General features: G+C 48.8%; 1 protein-coding gene across 4 annotated transcripts in view; it reads left to right on the forward strand.

Moving 5' to 3' along the window:
• MEIS3 (Meis homeobox 3) overlaps nucleotides 1-22,046 on the forward strand; it is a 79,872-nt gene that overhangs the window by 46,031 nt on the left and 11,795 nt on the right. For all 4 annotated transcript variants that reach the window (XM_077285728.1, XM_077285729.1, XM_077285727.1 and 1 more), the window contains exon 8: nucleotides 6,488-6,633. In XM_077285728.1, the coding sequence (XP_077141843.1) occupies nucleotides 6,488-6,633 (146 nt within the window). The remainder of the gene's footprint in view (nucleotides 1-6,487; nucleotides 6,634-22,046) is intronic.

The raw sequence follows: 22,046 nt of genomic DNA on the forward strand, positions 1-22,046 counted from the left end.
AGGAGACTGATTTGTACAATATATAAGTATATAAGTATATATATAAACAAGCATATAAGTATTGCAGTATGTAGCGCCAACGATCAAACAAATCCCTCTTTAAAAAAAAGTGTATCACACAAAAAAAAAGGTTTAAAAAAATAAATAAATAAATAATAAAAATTCGAATCAGCCTCCTTTTCTCTAGTTAAAAATGAAGAAATAAAAAATAAACATACCTGGCTACATCCTTAAAAATATGGTTAATGAAAATAAATTATTTAAACCCTTAAAGCAAAAAATAAATCAAAGCCCCGGAATTATCATTGTTCCATCAAAGCACCCCCCCCTTAAAAAAATGCAATAAAAAACAAAACAATCAAAACCTTATAGATCAATAAAAGCTACAGCTTGGCACACAGAAAACAAGTCCTCACACAGCGGCATCGACGGAAAGAAAAAGTTACGTATTTTGTAAAAAGGGCGACACAAACTAAATTTTTTTTTATTTACTATTTTTAGGGATTTTTAGATTTATTGAATATTTTCACTTTTTAGTACTATTTTATGGTATGGAAAAAAAGAAGATGAAAAAACGCAGTGCATGTAAACTTTTCCACGCTTTGTCTTCTTTTGACTTCTTCATTCCGCTCTTATAGATTATGGTTTGTAGCATCTGAGGAATTGTAAGTTCGCCACTTCTTCTTCCACAATAGTCATTAAAAAAAGGCGAACTGTTCATTTTGTAGAGAAGAAGAAGAGGGGCTTTAGAATCAGCCCGAGTTGGGGGTGGGCACCAGGCCTCGCCAGGGACAATTGGGGAAGGCCAGCTGCATTTTGAGTTGGTCATGAAGGCATTTCAGTGTTTACTTATAGATCAGGATGACTGATATGGTAATTAGGAGCGGGATTCCAGCACTGGGCCTGGATGGAGTAGAATGGTTTGCTGGGAATTGCAGGGAGCGAGGGGCCACGGAGAGGTGGTTTATACTCCCTACAGGCTGACCCTGAGGGATCATGGGGACAAACTGATCAGCGTTCGCTCCCCGGTCAGGTTCTGCTGACGATCCGGGTCCAAACCTGAGTCGTATCCTGCTTCTTGTGTGAAATCCAGGCCCCTTCGCTCATTGCATCACCCACCTCCTTTTTTTTTTTTTTCGTTCTCAAACTTCAAGGTCATCATATAACTGTGCAGAGAGCCTTAACTGGGCTGCCAGAGAAGTTGTTTTTTTCTCCTTCCATCTGTGTGCGACTCGGCTCATTCATAAATCTCCGCATCCCCACCCCCCTTCAATTGCCCAACACTACACCCCCCTTCCGTCATCTTCTTCTTCTTCTTGCTGCTGCACTGTGTGTCTGCTTCATTGACTCACAGCTAGGGTTGCTATAAAGCCACAGGGAGTGTTGGTTAATCACAGAATAATCCTAAGGGGGGGTCCGCCATACCGCCCCCAGATCCACACTCTCTCCCCATAGCAGCACCACCCTCTCCCTCTTCCAGTCGCTCCTTGCAGTATGTAAACTGGATTAGTGTAAAATAAACAAGTGGAGCAGACGTGCGCTGGCTGTTCCAGAAGCCTCCGCCGCGCTCAGACCTCTGTGCATCTGTAGATCCATATTAAAAAAGCAACTTATAGCTATTACGGGGGCTGGCCGACCCCCAAGCCGTGCCCCTCTGTGACGCCAGGACAGTAATGACTCCCGTGATCGTGCGGACACGCCGGATTATCTCGGCTCGTGTACTATATAATTATGGAGTAGTAATGGACCCAATTATCTGTTGATCAGCACAGATTAAGTTATCTGCAGTCCTCGATCGGCTCTGATTCAGTGAGGCGGGAGGCAGAACGGCTTTCTACAAACCTCAGAGAGGAGCTGATTAGATTATACGCCATGCTGACAGATCTCTGGTCAGGGCACAGATCTGGAAAATCATCCGCTAGTTAAAGATCTGTTCACATTTCGTCTTTTCTTCACTCATGGCGGGAACGTGGCTGGAACACACGTGCACTGAACAGATCCATAGGCCGCTATGCAGCAAAGTGCGTCCGTATACACTTTTCTTTTGTGTTTTTACAGTATGGGACAGACCTGGGCATTATAAGAGCCACCGCTCACTCTTTGGCTGTCCCTCAATCAGAAATTAGAAGGCAGCTGCTATTCTGTTTTCACTTTACATATAAGTGAGTGTGCACGCAGTAATGATGGCGTGGAGGCACGCATACACATACGGAATTGAAAAAAAAAAGCATGTGCCACCACAGTGCAGTTGCACTGCGTACATGGTGTTCTTGCATTACTATGTACTGTCTAAGGCTGGAGGGTTACATGGCTGTGGTGTCCTGCGGATCGCCCCATTTACCTGCATTACACTGCGATGTAGCAGCAGCACAGAGCGATATTTGGTCACGCGATGTAGCAGCAGCACACAGCGATCTTTGGTCACGCGATGTAGCAGCAGCACAGAGCGATCTTTGGTCACGCGATGTAGCAGCAGCACACAGCGATCTTTGGTCACGCGATGTAGCAGCAGCACACAGTGATTTCTGGTCACGAGATGTAGCAGCAGCACACAGCGATCTTTGGTCACGCGATGTAGCAGCAGCACACAGTGATTTCTGGTCACGAGATGTAGCAGCAGTACAGAGTATCTTTGGTCACGAGATGTAGCAGCAGCACAGAGTGATATTTCGTCACGCGATGTAGCAGCAGCACACAGCGATCTTTGGTCATGCGATGTAGCAGCAGCACACAGCGATGTTTGGTCATGCGATGTAGCAGCAGCACAGGGCGATCTTTGGTCATGTGATGTAGCAGCAGCACAGGGCGATCTTTGGTCACGCAATGTAGCAGCAGCACACAGAGATCTTTGGTCACGTGATGTAGCAGCACAGAGCGATCGGCTCGGTCCTCCACAGCGGTCCCTTTTTCTCGTGTAGCCCACTTTGTTAAATTACCGTAATTTCCCACCCTGGTATAGGATATAAAGGTAGACATTATTTTACAATGGCTGAAGTATGACGTACACCACTGCACTGCTATAAGGTGGCATCTGTCGCAATGATACACAAAATACTGACAAGAGCAAAACATTAAATATGCAAAGACCCCAAGTCTTAATTTTTCATTATACTTTTGCTCATGCGGACTGGTGACCAGTGGAAATAGGAGAAATATCCCATTCCTCCCCAAATCAGATGTCACTGCATACTCCTGACCCCCAGATCATCTACCCAGGATACAATATAATAAGCACACCGCACCCATGCGTCTCCCCTACCTCACACATTGGCGCGTCCTCCCCTGTATGAGAAGCCTTTGTTCTTGGGTCTTCATAACTTTATGAAAATTCATCAGCCAGCGCTGCATTTTGCATATGGGATCAGAAAGGATAACGGGGCGTTGTTGAGGTGAGGGGAGGGAAGCAATACTGTGTAACACGGGGCCGAGCAGACGCAGGCTCTGATGCATAATTTACTTCCCCTCCAGGCAAGCTTTTAAGCCTCTCTTTTGCCGCAGGTTATAGGAGCTGAGCAGCTGTTATATGGTCCCCCCTGTCCTCCTCCTCTCTGATTTATGTTTAGAAGACAGGAGAGACTGTGTGTGTGTGTGTGCAAGGTCGGGACCGAGGAGGGAGAACACACCGGTCCAGAAAGTGACATCCGTTCCAAGAGAAATGGATGAACACTGACCCTCAGTCTCGTCCTGAGTTTCTTTTGGACACATCTCATACTGGAGTATGTCACATCTTCGCTCATTAGCGGTGATGATTACTACGTTCACACGACCGTATTTTTGGTCCGAGTGCTGTGCATGAAAAGAAATGAACTGCACTCAGACCAATGCTATTCCACGGGGCTGTTCAGATGACCGTTACGGTACCCCGGGAAAAAAACAACAAAAAACAACATGCTGTAGTCTTCTCTCTATCTCAGATACGAATGGCCCATTCAAGTCTATGGTCGTGCACAAATAAATTAGATCTCCTATGGATCAACCGTGTAACGTCGTAGTTTTACAGATACATTGCCATTCTTTAACATTGGAAACTGTATTTGGACTTGTAAATGTAATCAGATAAATAATGGTCTGTTTTATTCTGGATGAAAATCGGATGATTTTTGAAGGCTCATGTGAACTTGGCCATAATACATTAGCATACCTCCCAACTTTTGGCAAGTTTTAGGCCACGCCTCTGACCACACCCATTCATAATTAGTCCCAACCACACCCATTTAGCACTGCTGATCACACTGTTTCATATACAATAATTATAAACAAAAAAATATGGCCACACAGTGCTCCATACTGTATAATGGCCACACATGATGCCCCATACTGTATAATGGCCACACATGACGCTCCATACTGTATAATGACCGCATTCATACTGTATAATGGCCGCACATGATGCTCCATACTGTATAATGACCACATGATGCTCCATACTGTATAATGACCGCACATGAGGCTGCATACTGTATAATGACCGCACATGATGCTCCATACTGTATAATGACCACACATGATGCTCCATACTGTATAATGGCCCCACATGATGCTCCATACTGTATAATGACCGCACATGATGCTCCATACTGTATAATGACCGCACATGATGCTCCATACTGTATAATGACCACACATGATGTCCCATACTGTATAATGGCCACACATGACGCTCCATACTGTATAATGACCGAATGCATACTTTATAATGGCCGCACATGATGCTCCATACTGTATAATGGCCGCACATGATGCTCCATACTGTATAATGACCGCACATGATGCTCCATACTGTATAATGACCGCACATGAGGCTGCATACTGTATAATGACCGCACATGATGCTCCATACTGTCTAATGACCGCACATGATGCTCCATACTGTATAATGACCGCACATGATGCTCCATACTGTATAATGACCGCACATGATGCTCCATACTGTAAGCAGCTCACACACACGCTCACACACACGCACACCGCTCACACACACGGCTCACACACACCTCACACACATGCAGCATCATACACCCACACGCAGCATCACACACACACACGCAGTATCACACATACACACGCAGCATCATAAACGCAGCTCACAAACACATGCAGCTTTGACACAAATGCATCACACACGCAGCCATCACACACACACACACGCAGCCATCACACACACGCAGCCATCACACACACGCAGCCATCACACACACGCACCCATCACACACACGCACCCATCACACACACGCACCCATCACACACACGCACCCATCACATACACACCAGATACCTCATACACACATGACACACACACACACATGCAGCATCTCACACACACACACACATGCAGCAAAAGACACACACACACACAGCATCAGACACACACACACATGCAGCATCTCACACACACACACATGCATCACACACATCACACACATGCAGCATCACACACATCACACACACACACATCACACACACATCACACACACACATCACACACACACACACACACTCCTCTGTGTTGCAGGGGCGGCTGATCTGTCCATGTGCACTGCAGCTCCTCAGTTTCTCCGGCTGCTCACAGCTCTGCACTGTCCCGGCACCTCCCCCGTCTCTCCTTCTCTGCCGGGATACCAGATAAGAGCAGGAGAAGCCGGAGCTCCGTGCACACACAGGAGGTAGTGAGACTCTGACCCCTCATCTTGATCGCTGCTGGCTCTCAGCCTCTCTCCCTCAGCGTGGCAGGCAGCGCAGCGCCGCACAGGGGGCGGGGTCGGTGGGGAGGTGACCCAGCTTTTATAAAAAAAAAAAAAAACAGCCACAAACCTAAGTTACTCAGATGCCGCCCCCTGCATTGTCCCCGCCCTAGGCAGGTAGTGCGGGACAACTAATGTCCCTCCCGGGATCCCGGGGCTGACTGTCAAAATCAGGACAGTCCCGCGGGATCCGGGACGGTTGGGAGGTATGCATTAGTGGTAGAAGATTTCTGTATACAGGACAGAAACATGGGCAGATGCCTTCTAATAAAGTATTGAGACATCTGCCCATCCATGACTGCCCCTGGGCGCAGACTCGTCTATAAAAGCTGGAAATCCCTGGAATTCCTTTATAGGACTCTTGCATCACAAATAACTAATTGGTATATATGAGAAAAACATTTTTATTTTTCATTACCGTAGAACCACGATTTGTCCGCATTCGTTACTTATCACAACTTATCTGTATAGCTTAGTTGGCTATCATATCTCCCAGGAACTTGGGTAACCTCCACAATTTGTTCTTACTCATGTGATAGCCCATACTGACGGCTCATTTGACCATTATGTTTTTTGGAGCTTTGTGCATGATGAGTTGGAAAACTGGAAATCATTGATCAAAAAAATTGGCAAATTGGCCTATGGAATATCGCTGGGTTCTCGCAGTTGGAATCTTGGCATACAGAAATGTTTTAACGCTTTAATATCCGGTATACCAATCTCCATTTTATTTTTTTGCCCTTTAGGTGACTGTCTAGACAACAGCGTAGCCTCACCCAGCACGGGGGATGACGATGAGTTAGACAGGGACAAAAAGAGGAACAAGAAACGGGGCATTTTTCCTAAAGTGGCCACAAACATAATGAGGGCATGGCTCTTCCAGCACCTTTCGGTAAGTACGATGTTGATACTCATTTGCTTGTAGGGAAATATGGTTGCAGAATTTGGGATCTAAAAATCTAGACTTGGGCTTACTGTGGACTCACCGTACAAGACTTTAAAGGGCAAAAGAAAAGGAAGACCAAAATGATTGAAGCCCAGAGTGAGTAAGAAAAATAGCTTTATTGATTGCAAAAAATATATTAAAATGAGGTGCAAGTGGAAACAAATAACCAGGGAAGAAACGGATGCAATACACAAAGGACAGGCTGAGATCACATGCTGGAGTAAGATAATAGCAGCAAAGTACATTGCAATATCACAGAGGTGTCAAACTGCATTCCCCGAGGGCCGCCAACAGGTCATGTTTTCAGGATTTCCTTGTATTGCACAGGTGATAATTTAATCACCTGCACAGAATGATTCCAGCACCTTGTGGAATGCTAAGGAAATCCTGAAAACATGATCTGTTGGCAGCCCTCGAGGAATGCAGTTTGACACCTCTGCAATATCATAAATGGAACATTGTAAAAAGTGCATATGTGCATGCTTAATATAGCAAAATGATGAATTGGTGTACTGTAAGTTAAATGGAAAACCCAGATTTTACAGGCAAATTAATGATATTTCAAAGGGTATAATTCAAGTAAGATTTATAAAGTGCCTGTGCATATTATACAATGTCAAAACAATGGGGGCAGCATGGTGTATATCAAAGTAATCACTAAAGTAGTGTAGAACAATAACATGGTGCCATATATACCAAGCTGAATAGTACCTGGTAAAGGGGGGTTATCAGCTGTCCCGTGGATGCGTCCACCCCGACGCGCGTTTCGGTGTCTGCCTTCCTTGACCCCCTGACGAAGGCAGATGCTGAAACGTGCACATGCACTTTATAAATCTTACTTGAATTATACCTTCTGAAACATCTTTAATTTGCCTGCCGTATCTGGGTTTTCTATTTAACTTGCACCAATTCATCATTTTGCTATATTAAGCATGCACATATGCACTTTTTACAATCTACCAATTATGATATTGTAATTTACTTTGCCGCTATTATCTTACTCCAGGATGTGATCTCAGCCGGTTTCTTCTCTGGTTATTGGTTTCCACTTGCACCTCATTTTAATGTATTTTTTGCAGTTAATAAAGTTATTTTTCTTACTCACTCTGAACTTCAATAAATTTGATCTTCCTCTTTTTTCGCAATTTATCCTAACTGATATACAGCATATTATGTCCTGTGTACACATGTGGTGAATATATTCTCTCTGATATATCGGTTATCAACACCTATTATATTATATATATTATATTATATTATATACACCAAGACATATATATGTGTACTTTGTCTTTGAGATTTTTTTTTTATTTAAGACTTTAAAGGGGTTCTTAATCAGGAACACTCCACTATCCTTCCGACTTGCTGAGGAGCAATGCTCTCTGCTACCCTTCATGTTTGCTGGGAAGCAGTGTTCTCTGCTGCTCTTTGTGTTTGCTAGGGAGAAGTGCGCTCTTCTACCCTTTTTTTTTTTTGCTGGAGAGCAGTGCTATCTTCTACTCTTCCTGTTTGCTTGGGAGCAGTGCTCACTGCTGCTCTTCGTGTTTGCTGGGGAGCAGTGTGCTCTGCTACCCTTTCTGTTTGCTGGGGAACAGTGCGCTCTGCTTCCTTTCCTGTTTGCTGGGGAGCAGTGCGCTCTGCTACCTTTCCTGTTTGCTGGGGAGCAGTGTACTCTGCTACCTTCCCTGTTTGCTGTGGAGCAGTGCGCTCTTCTACCTTTCCTGTTTGCTGGGCAGCAGTGAACTCTGCCACCCTTCCTGTTTGCTGGGGAGCAGTGCGCTCTCCTACGCTTCCTGTTTGCTGGGGAGCAGTGCACTTTGCTACCCTTCCTGTTTGCTGGGGAGCAGTGCGCTTTGCTATCCTTACTGTTTGCTTCCTGTTTGCTGGGGAGCAGTGCTCTCTGCTACCCTTTCTGTTTGCTGGGGAGCAGTGCTTTCTGCTGCTCTTCCTGTTTGCTGGAGATCAGTGCACTCTGCTAGCTTTCCTTTTTGCTGGGAAGCAGTGCGATCTGCTACCCTTCCTGTTTGCTGAGGATAAGTGCACTCTGCTAACCTTCCTGTATGCTGGGAAGCAGTGTGCTCTGCTTCCCTTCCTTTTTGCTGGAGTGCAGTGTGCTCTGCTACCCTTCCTGTTTGCTGGAGAGCAGTGCACTTTGCTTCCCTTCCTTTTTTGTTGGGGAGCAGTGTGCACTGCTAGCCTTCCTGTTTGCAGGTGAGCAGTGTGCTATGCTGCTCTTCTTGTTTGCCGGTGAGCAGTGTGCTCTGCTACCCTTCCAGTTTGCTGGGGATCAGTGCACTCTGCTACCCTTCCTGTTTGCTGTGAAGCAGTGCGATCTGCTACCCTTCCTGTTTGCTGAGGAGAAGTGCGCTCTGCTACCCTTCCTGTATGCTGGAAAACAGTGTGTTCTGCTTCCCTTTTTGCTGGAGTGCAGTGTGCTCTGCTAGCCTTCCTGTTTGCAGGTGAGCAGTGTGCTCTGCTGCTCTTCTTGTTTGCTGGTGAGCAGTGTGCTCTGCTACTCTGCTACCCTTCCAGTTTGCTGGGGATCAGTGCACTCTGCTACCCTTCCTGTTTGCTGCGAAGCAGTGCGATCTGCTACCCTTCCTGTTTGCTGAGGAGAAGTGCGCTCTGCTACCCTTCCTGTATGCTGGAAAACAGTGTGTTCTGCTTCCCTTTTTGCTGGAGTGCAGTGTGCTCTGCTGTCCTTCCTCTTTGCCGGGGAGCAGTGCGCTGTGCTGCCCTTTCTGTTTGCTGGGGAGGAGTGCGCTCTGCTGCTCTTCTTATTTGCTTGTAAGCAGTGCGCTCTGCTGCCTTTCCTGTTTGCTGGGGAGCAGTGTGCTATGCTGCTCTTCCTGTTTGCTGGTGAGCAGTGCGCTCTGCTGTCCTTCCTGTTTGCTGGGAAGCAGTGCACTCTGCTGCCTTTCCTATTTTTTGGTGCGCAGTGCGCTATGCTGCTCTTGTTTGCTGGTGAGCAGTGCGCCCTGCTGTCCCTCCTGTTTGCTGGGGAGTAGTGCGCTCTGCTGCATTTCCTGTTTGCTGGGGAGTAGTGCGCTATGCTTCTCTTCTTTTTTGCTGGTGAGTAGTGCGCTCTGCTACCTATCCTGTTTGCTGCATAGCAGTGTGTTCTGCAATCCTTCATGTTTGCTGGTGAGCAGTGCGTTCTGCTGTCCTTCCTGTTTGCTGGGGAGGAGTATTCTCTACAGCCCTTCCTGTTTGCTGAGGAGCAGTGCACTCTGCTACCCTTCCTGTTTGCTGGTGAGCAGTGCGCTCTGCTGTCCTTCCTGTTTGCTGGGGAGCAGTGTGCTCTGCTGCTCTTCCTGTTTGCTGGGGAGCAGTGCACTCTGCTACCTTTCCTGTTTGCTGGGGAGCAGTGTACTCTGCTACCTTCCCTGTTTGCTGTGGAGCAGTGCTCTGCTACCTTTCCTGTTTGCTGGGCAGCAGTGAACTCTGCTACCCTTCCTGTTTGCTGGGGAGCAGTGCACTTTGCTACCCTTACTGTTTGCTTCCTGTTTGCTGGGGAGCAGTGCTCTCTGCTACCCATTCTGTTTGCTGGGGAGCAGTGTGCTCTGCTGCTCTTCCTGTTTGCTGGGGATCAGGGCACTCTGCTACCCTTCCTGTTTGCTGGGAAGCAGTGCGATCTGCTACCCTTCCTGTTTGCTGAGGAGAAGTGCGCTCTGCTAACCTTCCTGTTTGCTGGGAAGCAGTGCGCTCTGCTGCCTTTCCTGTTTTCTGGGGAGCAGTGCACTATGCTGCTCTTCTTGTTTGCTGGTGAGCAGTGTGCTCTGCTACCCTTACAGTTTGCTGGGGATCAGTGCACTCTGCTACCCGTCCTGTTTGCTGCAAAGCAGTGCGATCTGCTACCCTTCCTGTTTGCTGGTGAGCAGTGCGCTCTGCTGTCCTTCCTGTTTGCTGGGGAGCAGTGCGCTGTGCTGTCCTTCCTGTTTGCTGGGGAGCAGTGCACTCTGCTGTCTTTCCTATTTTTTGGTGAGCAGTGCGCTATGCTGCTCTTCTTGTTTGCTGGTGAGCAGTGCGCTCTGCTGTCCCTCCTGTTTGCTGGGGAGTAGTGCACTCTTCTGCCTTTCCTGTTTGCTGGGGAGTAGTGCTCTATGCTCCTCTTCTTTTTTGCTGGTGAGTAGTGCGCTCTGCTACCTATCCTGTTTGCTGCATAGCAGTGTGTTTTGCTACCCTTCATGTTTGCTGGTGAGCAGTGCGCTCTGCTGTCCTTCCTGTTTGCTGGGGAGCAGTATTCTCTACAGCCCTTCCTGTTTGCTGAGGAGCAGTGCACTCTGCTACCCTTCCTGTTTGCTGGTGAGCAGTGCGCTCTGCTGTCCTTCCTGTTTGCTGGGGAGCAGTGCGCTCTGCTACCTTTCCTGTTTGTTGGGGAGCAGTGTACTCTGCTACCTTGCCTGTTTGCTGGGGAACAGTGCGCTCTGCTGCCCCTCCTGTTTGCTGGGGATCAGTGCACTCTGCTACCCTTCCTGTTTGCTGGGAAGCAGTGCGATCTGCTACCCTTCCTGTTTGCTGAGGAGAAGTGCGCTCTGCTAACCTTCCTGTTTGCTGGGAAGCAGTACGCTCTGCTGCCTTTCCTGTTTGCTGGGGAGCAGTGCACTATGCTGCTCTTCTTGTTTGCTGGTGAGCAGTGTGCTCTGCTACTCTTACAGTTTGCTGGGGATCAGTGCACTCTGCTACCCGTCCTGTTTGCTGCAAAGCAGTGCGATCTGCTACCCTTCCTGTTTGCTGGTGAGCAGTGCGCTCTGCTGTCCTTCCTGTTTGCTGGGGAGCAGTGCGCTGTGCTGCCCTTTCTGTTTGCTGGGGAGGGGGGCGCTCTACTGGTCTTCCTATTTGCTTGTGAGCAGTGCGCTCTGCTACCCTACCTGTTTGCTGGTGAGCAGTGCGCTCTGCTGTCCTTCCTGTTTGCTGGGGAGCAGTGCACTCTGCTGTCTTTCCTATTTTTTGGTGAGCAGTGCGCTATGCTGCTCTTCTTGTTTGCTGGTGAGCAGTGCGCTCTGCTGTCCCTCCTGTTTGCTGGGGAGTAGTGCGCTCTTCTGCCTTTCCTGTTTGCTGGGGAGTAGTGCTCTATGCTCCTCTTCTTTTTTGCTGGTGAGTAGTGCACTCTGCTACCTATCCTGTTTGCTGCATAGCAGTGTGTTTTGCTACCCTTCATGTTTGCTGGTGAGCAGTGCGCTCTGCTGTCCTTCCTGTTTGCTGGGGAGCAGTATTCTCTACAGCCCATCCTGTTTGCTGAGGAGCAGTGCACTCTGCTACCCTTCCTGTTTGCTGGTGAGCAGTGCGCTCTGCTGTCCTTCCTGTTTGCTGGGGAGCAGTGCGCTCTGCTACCTTTCCTGTTTGTTGGGGAGCAGTGTACTCCGCTACCTTCCCTGTTTGCTGTGGAGCAGTGCTCTGCTACCTTTCCTGTTTGCTGGGCAGCAGTGAACTCTGCTACCCTTACTGTTTGCTTCCTGTTTGCTGGGGAGCAGAGCTCTCTGCTACCCTTTCTGTTTGCTGGGGAGCAGTGCGCTCTGCTGCTCTTCCTGTTTGCTGGGGATCAGTGCACTCTGCTACCCTTTCTGTTTGCTTGGAAGCAGTGCCATCTGCTACCCTTCCTGTTTGCTGAGGATAAGTGTGCTCTGCTAACCTTCCTGTATGCTGGGAAGCAGTGTGCTCTGCTACCCTTCCTTTTTACTGGAGTGCAGTGTGCTCTGCTACCCTTCCTTTTTGCTGGAGACCAGTGCTCTCTGCTTTCCTTCCTTTTTTGTTGGTGAGCAGTGCGCTCTGCTGCCCCTCCTGTTTGCTGTGGAGCAGTGCTCTGCTACCTTTCCTGTTTGCTGGGCAGCAGTGCACTCTGCTGTGTTTCCTGTTTGCTGGGGAGCAGTGTTCTATGCTGCTCTTCTTTGCTGGTGAGCAGTGTGCTCTGCTACCCTTCCTGTTTGCTGGAGAGCAGTGCTCTCTGCTACCCTTCCTGTTTGCTGGTGAGCAGTGCGCTCTGCTGTCCTTCCTGTTTGCTGGGAGTAGTACGCTCTCCTGCTCTTCCTGTTTGCTGGGGAGGAGTGCGCTCTGCTGCCTTTCCTGTTTGCTGAGGAGCAGTGCGCTATGCTGCTCTTCTTGTTTGCTGGTGAGCAGTACACTCTGCTTCCCTTCCTGTATGCTGGGAAGCAGTGTGCTCTGCTTCCCTTCCTTTTTGCTGGAGTGCAGTGTGCTCTGCTACCCTTCCTGTTTGCTGGAGACCAGTGCACTCTACTTCCCTTCCTTTTTTGTTGGAGAGCAGTGTGATCTGCTTCCCTTCGTTTTTGCTGGAGTCCAGTGTGCTCTGCTACCCTTCCTGTTTGCTGGAGACCAGTGCACTCTACTTCCCTTCCTTTTTTATTGGGGAGCAGTGTGCTCTGCTAGCCTTCTTGTTTGCTGGTGAGCACTGCGCTCTGCTGCCCCTCCTGTTTGCTGGGGAACAGTGCGCTCTACTACCTTCCCTGTTTGCTGTGGAGCAGTGCTCTGCAACCTTCCTGTTTGCTGGGAGCAGTGCGCTCTGCTGCCTTTCCTGTTTTCTGGGGGCAGTGCGCTCTGCTACCCTTCCTGTTTGCTGAGGATCAGTGCCCTATGCTGCCCTTCCTGTTTTCTGTGGAGCAGTGCACTCTGCTACCCTTCCTATTTGCTGGGGAACAGTGCGCTCTGCTGCCCCTCCTGTTTGCTGGGGAGCAGTGCGCTCTGCTGCCCTTTCTGTTTGCTGAGGAGCAGTGCGTATGCTGCTCTTCTTGTTTGCTCGTGAGCAGTGCACTCTGCTACCCTTCCTGTTTTCTGTTGAGCAGTGCATTCTGCTACCCTTCCTGTTTGCTGGAGAGCAGTGCGCTCTGCTTCCCTTCCTTTTTTGTTGGGGAGCAGTGTTATCTGCTACCCTTCGTGTTTGCTGGTGAGCAGTGCGCTCTGCTGCCTTTCCTGTTTGCTGGTGAGCAGTGCGCTCTGCTGCCTTTCCTGTTTGCTGAGGAGCAGTGCGCTATGCTGCTCTTCTTGTTTGCTGGTGAGTAGTGCTCTCTGCTGTCCTTCCTGTTTGCTGGGGAGCAATATTCTCTACAACCCTTCCTGTTTGTTGAGGAGCAGTGCGCTCTGCTGCTCTTCCTGTTTGCTGGGAGCAGTGTGCTCTGCTGTTCTTCCGGTTTGCTGGGGAGCAGTGTGCTCTGCTACCCTTTCTGTTTGCTGAGGATCAGTACGCTCTGCTGCCCTTCCTGTTTTCTGTGGAGCATTACACTCTGCTGCCCCTCCTGTTTGCTGGGGAGCAGTGCACTCTGCTGCCTTTCCTATTTGCTGGGAGCAGTGCGCTATGCTGCTCTTGTTTGCTGGTGAGCAGTGCGCTCTGCTTTCCCTCCTGTTTGCTGGTGAGCAGTGCGCTCTGCTTTCCCTCCTGTTTGTTGGGGAGCAGTGTGCTCTGTTGCTCTTCCTGTTTGCTGGGGAGCAGTGTGCTATGTTACCCTTCCTGTTTGCTGAGGATCAGTACGCTCTGCTGCCCCTCCTGTTTGCTGGGGAGCAGTGCGCTCTGCTGCCTTTCCTGTTTGCTGGGGAGCAGTGCGCTCTGCTACCGTTCCTGTTTGCTGAGGATCAGTGCGCTATGCTGCCCTTCCTGTTTGTTGGGAAGCAGGGCAATCTGCTACCCTTCCTATTTGCTGGGGAGAAGTGTGCTCCTCTACCCTTCCTGTTTGCTGGGGAGCAGTATGCTCTGCTACCTTTCCTGTTTGCTGGGGAGCAGTGTACTCTGCCACCTTCCCTGTTTGCCGTGGAGCAGTGCGCTCTGCTGCCTTTCCTGTTTGCTGGGCAGCAGTGAACTCTGCTACCCTTCTTATTTGCTGGGGAGCAGTGCTCTCTCCTACCCTTCCTGTTTGCTGGGGAACAGTGCGCTTTGCTACCCTTATGTTTGCTGGGGAGCAGTGTGCTTTGCTACGCTTCCTGTTTGCTGGGGAGCAGTGTGCTTTGCTACGCTTCCTGTTTGCTGGGGAGCAGTGCGCTTTGCTACCCTTCCTGTTTGCTTCCTGTTTGCTGGGGATCAGTGTTCTCTGCTTCCCTTCCTGTTTGCTGGAGAGCAGTGCACTCTACTTCCTTTCCTTTTTTGTTGGGGAGCAGTGTGTTTTGCTACCCTTTCTGTTTGCTGATGAGCAGTGCGCTCTGCTGCCCGTCCTGTTTGCTGGGGAGCAGTGCCCTCTGCTGCCTTTCTTATTTGCTGGGGAGCAGTGCTCTGCTGCTCTTCCTGTTTGCTGGGGATCAGTGTTCTCTGCTTCCCTTCCTTTTTGCTGGAGTGCAGTGTGCTCTGCTACCCTTCCTGTTTGCTGGAGAGCAGTGCGCTCTGCTTCTCTTTCTGTTTGCTGAGGAGCAGTACGCTTTGCTGCTCTTCCTGTTTGCTGGGGAGGAGTGCACTCTGCTGCTCTTCCTGTTTGCTGGTGAGCAGTGCACTCTGGTGTCCTTCTTGTTTGTTGGGGAGCAGTATGTTCTGCTGCCTTTCCTGTTTGCTGAGGAGCAGTGCGCTCTGCTGCTCTTCCTGTTTGTTGGGGAGCAGTGTGCTCTGTTGCGCTTCCTGTTTGCTGGAGAGCAGTGCGCTCTGCTTCTCTTTCTGTTTGCTGAGGAGCAGTACGCTTTGCTGCTCTTCCTGTTTGCTGGGGAGGAGTGCACTCTGCTGCTCTTCCTGTTTGCTGGTGAGCAGTGCACTCTGGTGTCCTTCTTGTTTGTTGGGGAGCAGTATGTTCTGCTGCCTTTCCTGTTTGCTGAGGAGCAGTGCGCTCTGCTGCTCTTCCTGTTTGTTGGGGAGCAGTGTGCTCTGTTACCCTTCCTGTTTGCTGAGGATCAGTACGCTCTGCTGCACCTCCTGTTTGCTGGGGAGCAGTGCACTCTGCTGCCTTTCCTTTTTGTTGGGGAGCAGTGCGCTATGCTGCTCTTCTTGTTTGCTGGTGAGTTGTGTGCTCTGCTGTCCCTCCTGTTTGCTGGCTAGCAGTGCACGCTGCTGCCTTTCCTGTTTGCTGGGGAGTAGTGCGCTATGCTCCTCTTATTGTTTGCTGGTGAGTAGTGTGCTCTGCTATCTATCCTGTTTGCTGCATAGCAGTGCGCTCTGCTACCCTTCCTGTTTGCTGGGGAGCAGTGCGCTCTGCTGTCCTTCCTGTTTGCCGGGGAGCAGTATTCTCTACAGCCCTTCCTGTTTGCTGAGGAGCAGTGCGCTCTGCTGCCTTTCTTATTTGCTGGGGAGCAGTGCGCTATGCTGCTTTTCTTGTTTACTGGTGAGCAGTGTGCTCTGTTACCCTTCCTGTTTGCCGGGGATCAGTGCACTCTGCTAACCTTCCTGTTTGCTGGGAAGCAGTGCAATCTGCTACCCTTCCTGTTTGCTGAGAAGTGTGCTCTGCTACCATTCCTGTTATGACCCCAATGGCGAGGGTCTCAGAGGTACGTGGAAGTCTGCAGAATACAAAAATCCAGCTCATAGGGCAGTGGTAACTGGGTTGACCATATATCTACTCCTAACGCCAACACTAGAAGTAGCCGGGGATCATTCCTACGTTGATTCTAGATGACACGCTCCAGCCGGAGAATCTAGCTACCCCTAGTAGAGGAAAACAAAAGACCTTTCTTGCCTCCAGAGAAGGGGACCCCAAAGCTGGATAGAAGCCCCCCACAAATAATAACGGTGAGGTAAGAGGAAATGACAAACACAGAAATGAACCAGGTTTAGCACAGAGAGGCCCGCTTACTGATAGCAGAATAAAGAAAGGTAACTTATATGGTCAACAAAAACCCTATCAAAATCCACACTGGAAATTCAAGAACCCCCGAACCGTCTAACGGTCCGGGGGGAGAACACCAGCCCCCTAGAGCTTCCAGCAAAGGTCAGGATATAGATTTGGAACAAGCTGGACAAAAATACAAAACCAAAACAAATAGCAAAAAGCAAAAGGCAGACTTAGCTGATATAACTGGAACCAGGATCAGTAGACAAGAGCACAGCAGACTAGCTCTGATAACTACGTTGCCAGGCATTGAACTGAAGGTCTAGGGAGCTTATATAGCAACACCCCTAACTAACGACCCAGGTGCGGATAAAAAGAATGACAGAAAAACCAGAGTCAAAAAACTAGTAACCACTAGAGGGAGCAAAAAGCAAATTCACAACAGTACCCCCCCCTTAGTGAGGGGTCACCGAACCCTCACCACGACCACCAGGGCGATCAGGATGAGCGGCATGAAAGGCACGAACTAAATCGGCCGCATGAACATCAGAGGCGACCACCCAGGAATTATCCTCCTGACCATAGCCCTTCCACTTGACCAGGTACTGAAGCCTCCGCCTGGAGAGACGAGAATCCAAGATCTTCTCCACCACGTACTCCAACTCGCCCTCAACCAACACCGGAGCAGGAGGCTCAGCAGAAGGAACTACAGGCACAATGTACCGCCGCAACAAGGACCTATGAAATACATTGTGAATAGCAAACGACACAGGAAGATCCAGACGAAAAGATACAGGATTAAGGATTTCCAATATCTTGTAAGGCCCAATAAAACGAGGTTTAAATTTGGGAGAGGAGACCTTCATAGGAACAAAGCGGGAAGAAAGCCATACCAAATCCCCAACGCGTAGTCGGGGACCCACACCGCGGCGGCGGTTGGCAAAGCGTTGAGCCCTCTCCTGTGACAACTTCAAGTTGTCCACCACATGATTCCAGATCCGCTGCAACCTATCTACCACAGAATCCACCCCAGGACAGTCAGAAGGCTCCACATGACCCGAAGAAAAGCGAGGATGGAAACCAGAGTTGCAGAAAAAAGGCGAAACCAAGGTGGCGGAACTAGCCCGATTATTAAGGGCAAACTCAGCCAACGGCAAGAATGTCACCCAATCGTCCTGATCAGCAGAGACAAAACACCTCAAATAAGCCTCCAAAGTCTGATTGGTTCGCTCCGTCTGTCCATTAGTCTGAGGATGGAAAGCAGACGAAAACGACAAATCAATGCCCATCCTACTACAAAAGGATCGCCAGAACCTAGAAACGAACTGGGATCCTCTGTCTGACACAATATTCTCAGGGATGCCGTGCAAACGAACCACGTTCTGGAAAAACACAGGAACCAGATCGGAAGAGGAAGGCAGCTTAGGCAAAGGAACCAAATGGACCATCTTGGAGAAGCGATCACATATCACCCAGATAACGGACATGCCCTGAGATAGCGGAAGATCAGAAATGAAATCCATGGAGATATGTGTCCAAGGTCTCTTCGGGACAGGCAAGGGCAAGAGCAAACCGCTGGCACGAGAACAGCAAGGCTTAGCTCGAGCACAAGTCCCACAGGACTGCACAAATGACCGCACATCCCTTGACAAGGAAGGCCACCAAAAGGACCTGGCCACCAGATCTCTGGTGCCAAAAATTCCCGGGTGACCTGCCAACACCGAGGAATGAACCTCGGAAATGACTCTGCTGGTCCATTTATCCGGGACAAACAGTCTGTCAGGTGGACAAGACTCAGGCCTATCAGCCTGAAATCTCTGCAACACACGTCGCAGATCCGGAGAAATAGCTGACAAGATAACTCCATCTTTAAGAATACCAACAGGATCAGCGACTCCAGGAGCATCAGGCACAAAGCTCCTAGAAAGAGCATCGGCCTTCACATTCTTTGAACCTGGTAAATACGAGACAACAAAATCAAAGCGGGAGAAAAACAATGACCAGCGGGCCTGTCTCGGATTAAGGCGTTTAGCAGACTCGAGATACATCAGATTTTTGTGATCAGTCAAGACCACCACACGATGCTTAGCACCCTCGAGCCAATGACGCCACTCCTCAAATGCCCATTTCATGGCCAACAACTCCCGATTGCCCACATCATAATTTCGCTCGGCAGGCGAAAACTTCCTGGAGAAAAAGGCACAAGGTTTCATAACAGAGCAACCAGGGCCTCTCTGCGACAAAACGGCCCCTGCTCCAATCTCTGAAGCATCCACCTCAACCTGAAAGGGAAGTGAGACATCGGGCTGGCACAAAACAGGCGCCGAAGTAAACCGGCGCTTCAACTCCTGGAAAGCCTCCACGGCAGCAGGAGCCCAGTTAGCTACATCGGAGCCCTTCTTGGTCATATCCGTCAACGGTTTCACAATGCTAGAAAAATTAGCGATAAAACGACGGTAGAAGTTAGCGAAACCCAAGAACTTCTGAAGACTCTTAACCGACGAGGGCTGAGTCCAATCAAGAATAGCTCGGACCTTGACTGGGTCCATCTCCACAGCAGAAGGGGAAAAAATGAACCCCAAAAAGGGAACCTTCTGTACACCAAAGAGACACTTTGAGCCCTTGACAAACAAAGAATTTTCACGCAAAATTTTAAAGACCAACCTGACCTGCTCCACATGCGAATCCCAATCATCAGAAAAAACCAAAATATCATCCAGATAAACAATCAAAAATTTATCCAGATACTTCCGGAAAATGTCATGCATAAAGGACTGAAAAACTGAAGGCGCATTGGAGAGCCCAAAAGGCATCACCAAGTACTCAAAATGACCTTCGGGCGTATTGAATGCGGTTTTCCATTCATCACCTTGCTTAATGCGCACAAGGTTGTACGCACCACGAAGGTCTATCTTGGTGAACCACTTGGCACCTTTAATCCGGGCAAACAAGTCAGACAACAGCGGTAAAGGATACTGAAATTTGACAGTGATCTTATTTAAAAGCCGATAATCAATACAAGGTCTCAAAGATCCGTCCTTTTTTGCCACAAAAAAGAATCCCGCACCAAGGGGGGAAGAAGACGGACGAATATGTCCTTTCTCCAGAGACTCCCTGATATATGAACGCATAGCGGTATGTTCAGGTACCGACAGATTAAACAGTCTTCCCTTAGGAAACTTACTGCCTGGGATCAAATCTATAGCACAGTCACAGTCCCTATGAGGAGGCAGTGCACTGGACTCAGACTCACTGAAGACATCCTGATAATCAGACAAATACTCCGGAACTTCCGAAGGCGTAGAAGAAGCAATAGACACAGGCAGGGAATCCCCATGAATACCACGACAGCCCCAACTTGAGACTGACATAGCCTTCCAGTCCAGGACTGGATTATGGGTCTGTAACCATGGCAGCCCTAAAACAACCAAATCATGCATTTTATGTAAAACCAGGAAACGTATCACCTCGCGGTGTTCAGGAGTCATGCACATGATAACCTGTGTCCAATACTGCGGTTTATTTGCTGCCAATGGCGTAGCATCAATACCCCTAAGAGGAATAGGATTTTCTAATGGTTCAAGAGTAAAACCACAGTGCTTAGCAAATGACAGATCCATAAGACTCAGGGCAGCACCTGAATCTACAAACGCCATGACAGGATAAGACGACAGTGAGCAAATCAAAGTTACAGACAGAATAAATTTAGGTTGCAAATTACCAACGGTGACAGGACTAACAACCTTAGCTATACGTTTAGAGCATGCTGAGATAACATGTGTAGAATCACCACAGTAGTAGCACAAGCCATTCCGGCGTCTATGAATTTTCCGCTCATTTCTAGTCAGGATTCTATCACATTGCATTAAATCAGGTGTCTGTTCAGACAACACCATGAGGGGATTTGCGGTTTTTCTATCACATTGCACCGAATTAGGTGTCTGTTCAGACAACACCATGAGGGAATTTGCGGTTTTGCGCTCCCGCAACCGCCGGTCAATTTGAATAGCCAGTGCCATAGTATCATTGAGACCTGTGGGAATGGGAAAACCCACCATAACATTCTTAATGGCTTCAGATAGGCCATTTCTAAAATTAGCGGCCAGTGCACACTCGTTCCAATGTGTCAGCACGGACCATTTCCGAAATTTTTGGAAATACACTTCAGCCTCGTCCTGCCCCTGAGACATAGCCAGCAAGGCCTTTTCTGCCTGAATCTCAAGATTGGGTTCCTCATAAAGTAAACCGAGCGCCAGAAAAAACGCATCAATATCAGCCAATGCCGGATCTCCTGGCGCCAGCGAAAAAGCCCAATCCTGAGGGTCGCCCCGTAAGAACGAAATAACTATTTTTACTTGCTGAGCAGAGTCTCCAGATGAACAGGGTCTCAGGGACAAAAACAATTTACAATTATTCACAAAATTCCTAAACTTAAACCTGTCTCCGGAAAACAGTTCAGGAATCGGTATTTTAGGTTCTGAGCTAGGATTTCTGATAACATAGTCTTGTATGCCCTGCACACGAGTAGCCAGCTGGTCCACACTTGTAATCAAGGTCTGGACATTCATGTCTGCAGCAAGCATAGCCACTCTGAGGTAAAGGGGAAGAAGAAAGAAAAAAAAAAAAAAAAAACTCAGAATCTTCTTTCTTATAATCCCTATTCTGCAACGCACCAAACATCTAATACTGGCCTGGCAAACTGTTATGACCCCAATGGCGAGGGTCTCAGAGGTACGTGGAAGTCTGCAGAATACAAAAATCCAGCTCATAGGGCAGTGGTAACTGGGTTGACCATATATCTACTCCTAACGCCAACACTAGAAGTAGCCGGGGATCATTCCTACGTTGATTCTAGATGACACGCTCCAGCCGGAGAATCTAGCTACCCCTAGTAGAGGAAAACAAAAGACCTTTCTTGCCTCCAGAGAAGGGGACCCCAAAGCTGGATAGAAGCCCCCCACAAATAATAACGGTGAGGTAAGAGGAAATGACAAACACAGAAATGAACCAGGTTTAGCACAGAGAGGCCCGCTTACTGATAGCAGAATAAAGAAAGGTAACTTATATGGTCAACAAAAACCCTATCAAAATCCACACTGGAAATTCAAGAACCCCCGAACCGTCTAACGGTCCGGGGGGAGAACACCAGCCCCCTAGAGCTTCCAGCAAAGGTCAGGATATAGATTTGGAACAAGCTGGACAAAAATACAAAACCAAAACAAATAGCAAAAAGCAAAAGGCAGACTTAGCTGATATAACTGGAACCAGGATCAGTAGACAAGAGCACAGCAGACTAGCTCTGATAACTACGTTGCCAGGCATTGAACTGAAGGTCTAGGGAGCTTATATAGCAACACCCCTAACTAACGACCCAGGTGCGGATAAAAGGAATGACAGAAAAACCAGAGTCAAAAAACTAGTAACCACTAGAGGGAGCAAAAAGCAAATTCACAACACATTCCTGTATGCTGGGAAGCAGTGTGCTCTGCTTCCCTTTTTGATGGTGTGCAGTGTGCTCTGCTACCCTTCCTGTTTGCTGGAGAGCAGTGCACTCTTCTTCCCTTCCTTTTTTGTTGGGGAGCAGTGTGCTCTGCTACCCTTCCTGTTTGCTGGTGAGCAGTGGGCTCTGCTGTCCTTCCTGTTTGCTGGGGAGCAGTACGCTCTGCTGCTCTT

Source organism: Ranitomeya variabilis, chromosome 2 (assembly GCF_051348905.1).
Source record: "Ranitomeya variabilis isolate aRanVar5 chromosome 2, aRanVar5.hap1, whole genome shotgun sequence".
Classification (NCBI taxonomy): domain Eukaryota; kingdom Metazoa; phylum Chordata; class Amphibia; order Anura; family Dendrobatidae; genus Ranitomeya; species Ranitomeya variabilis.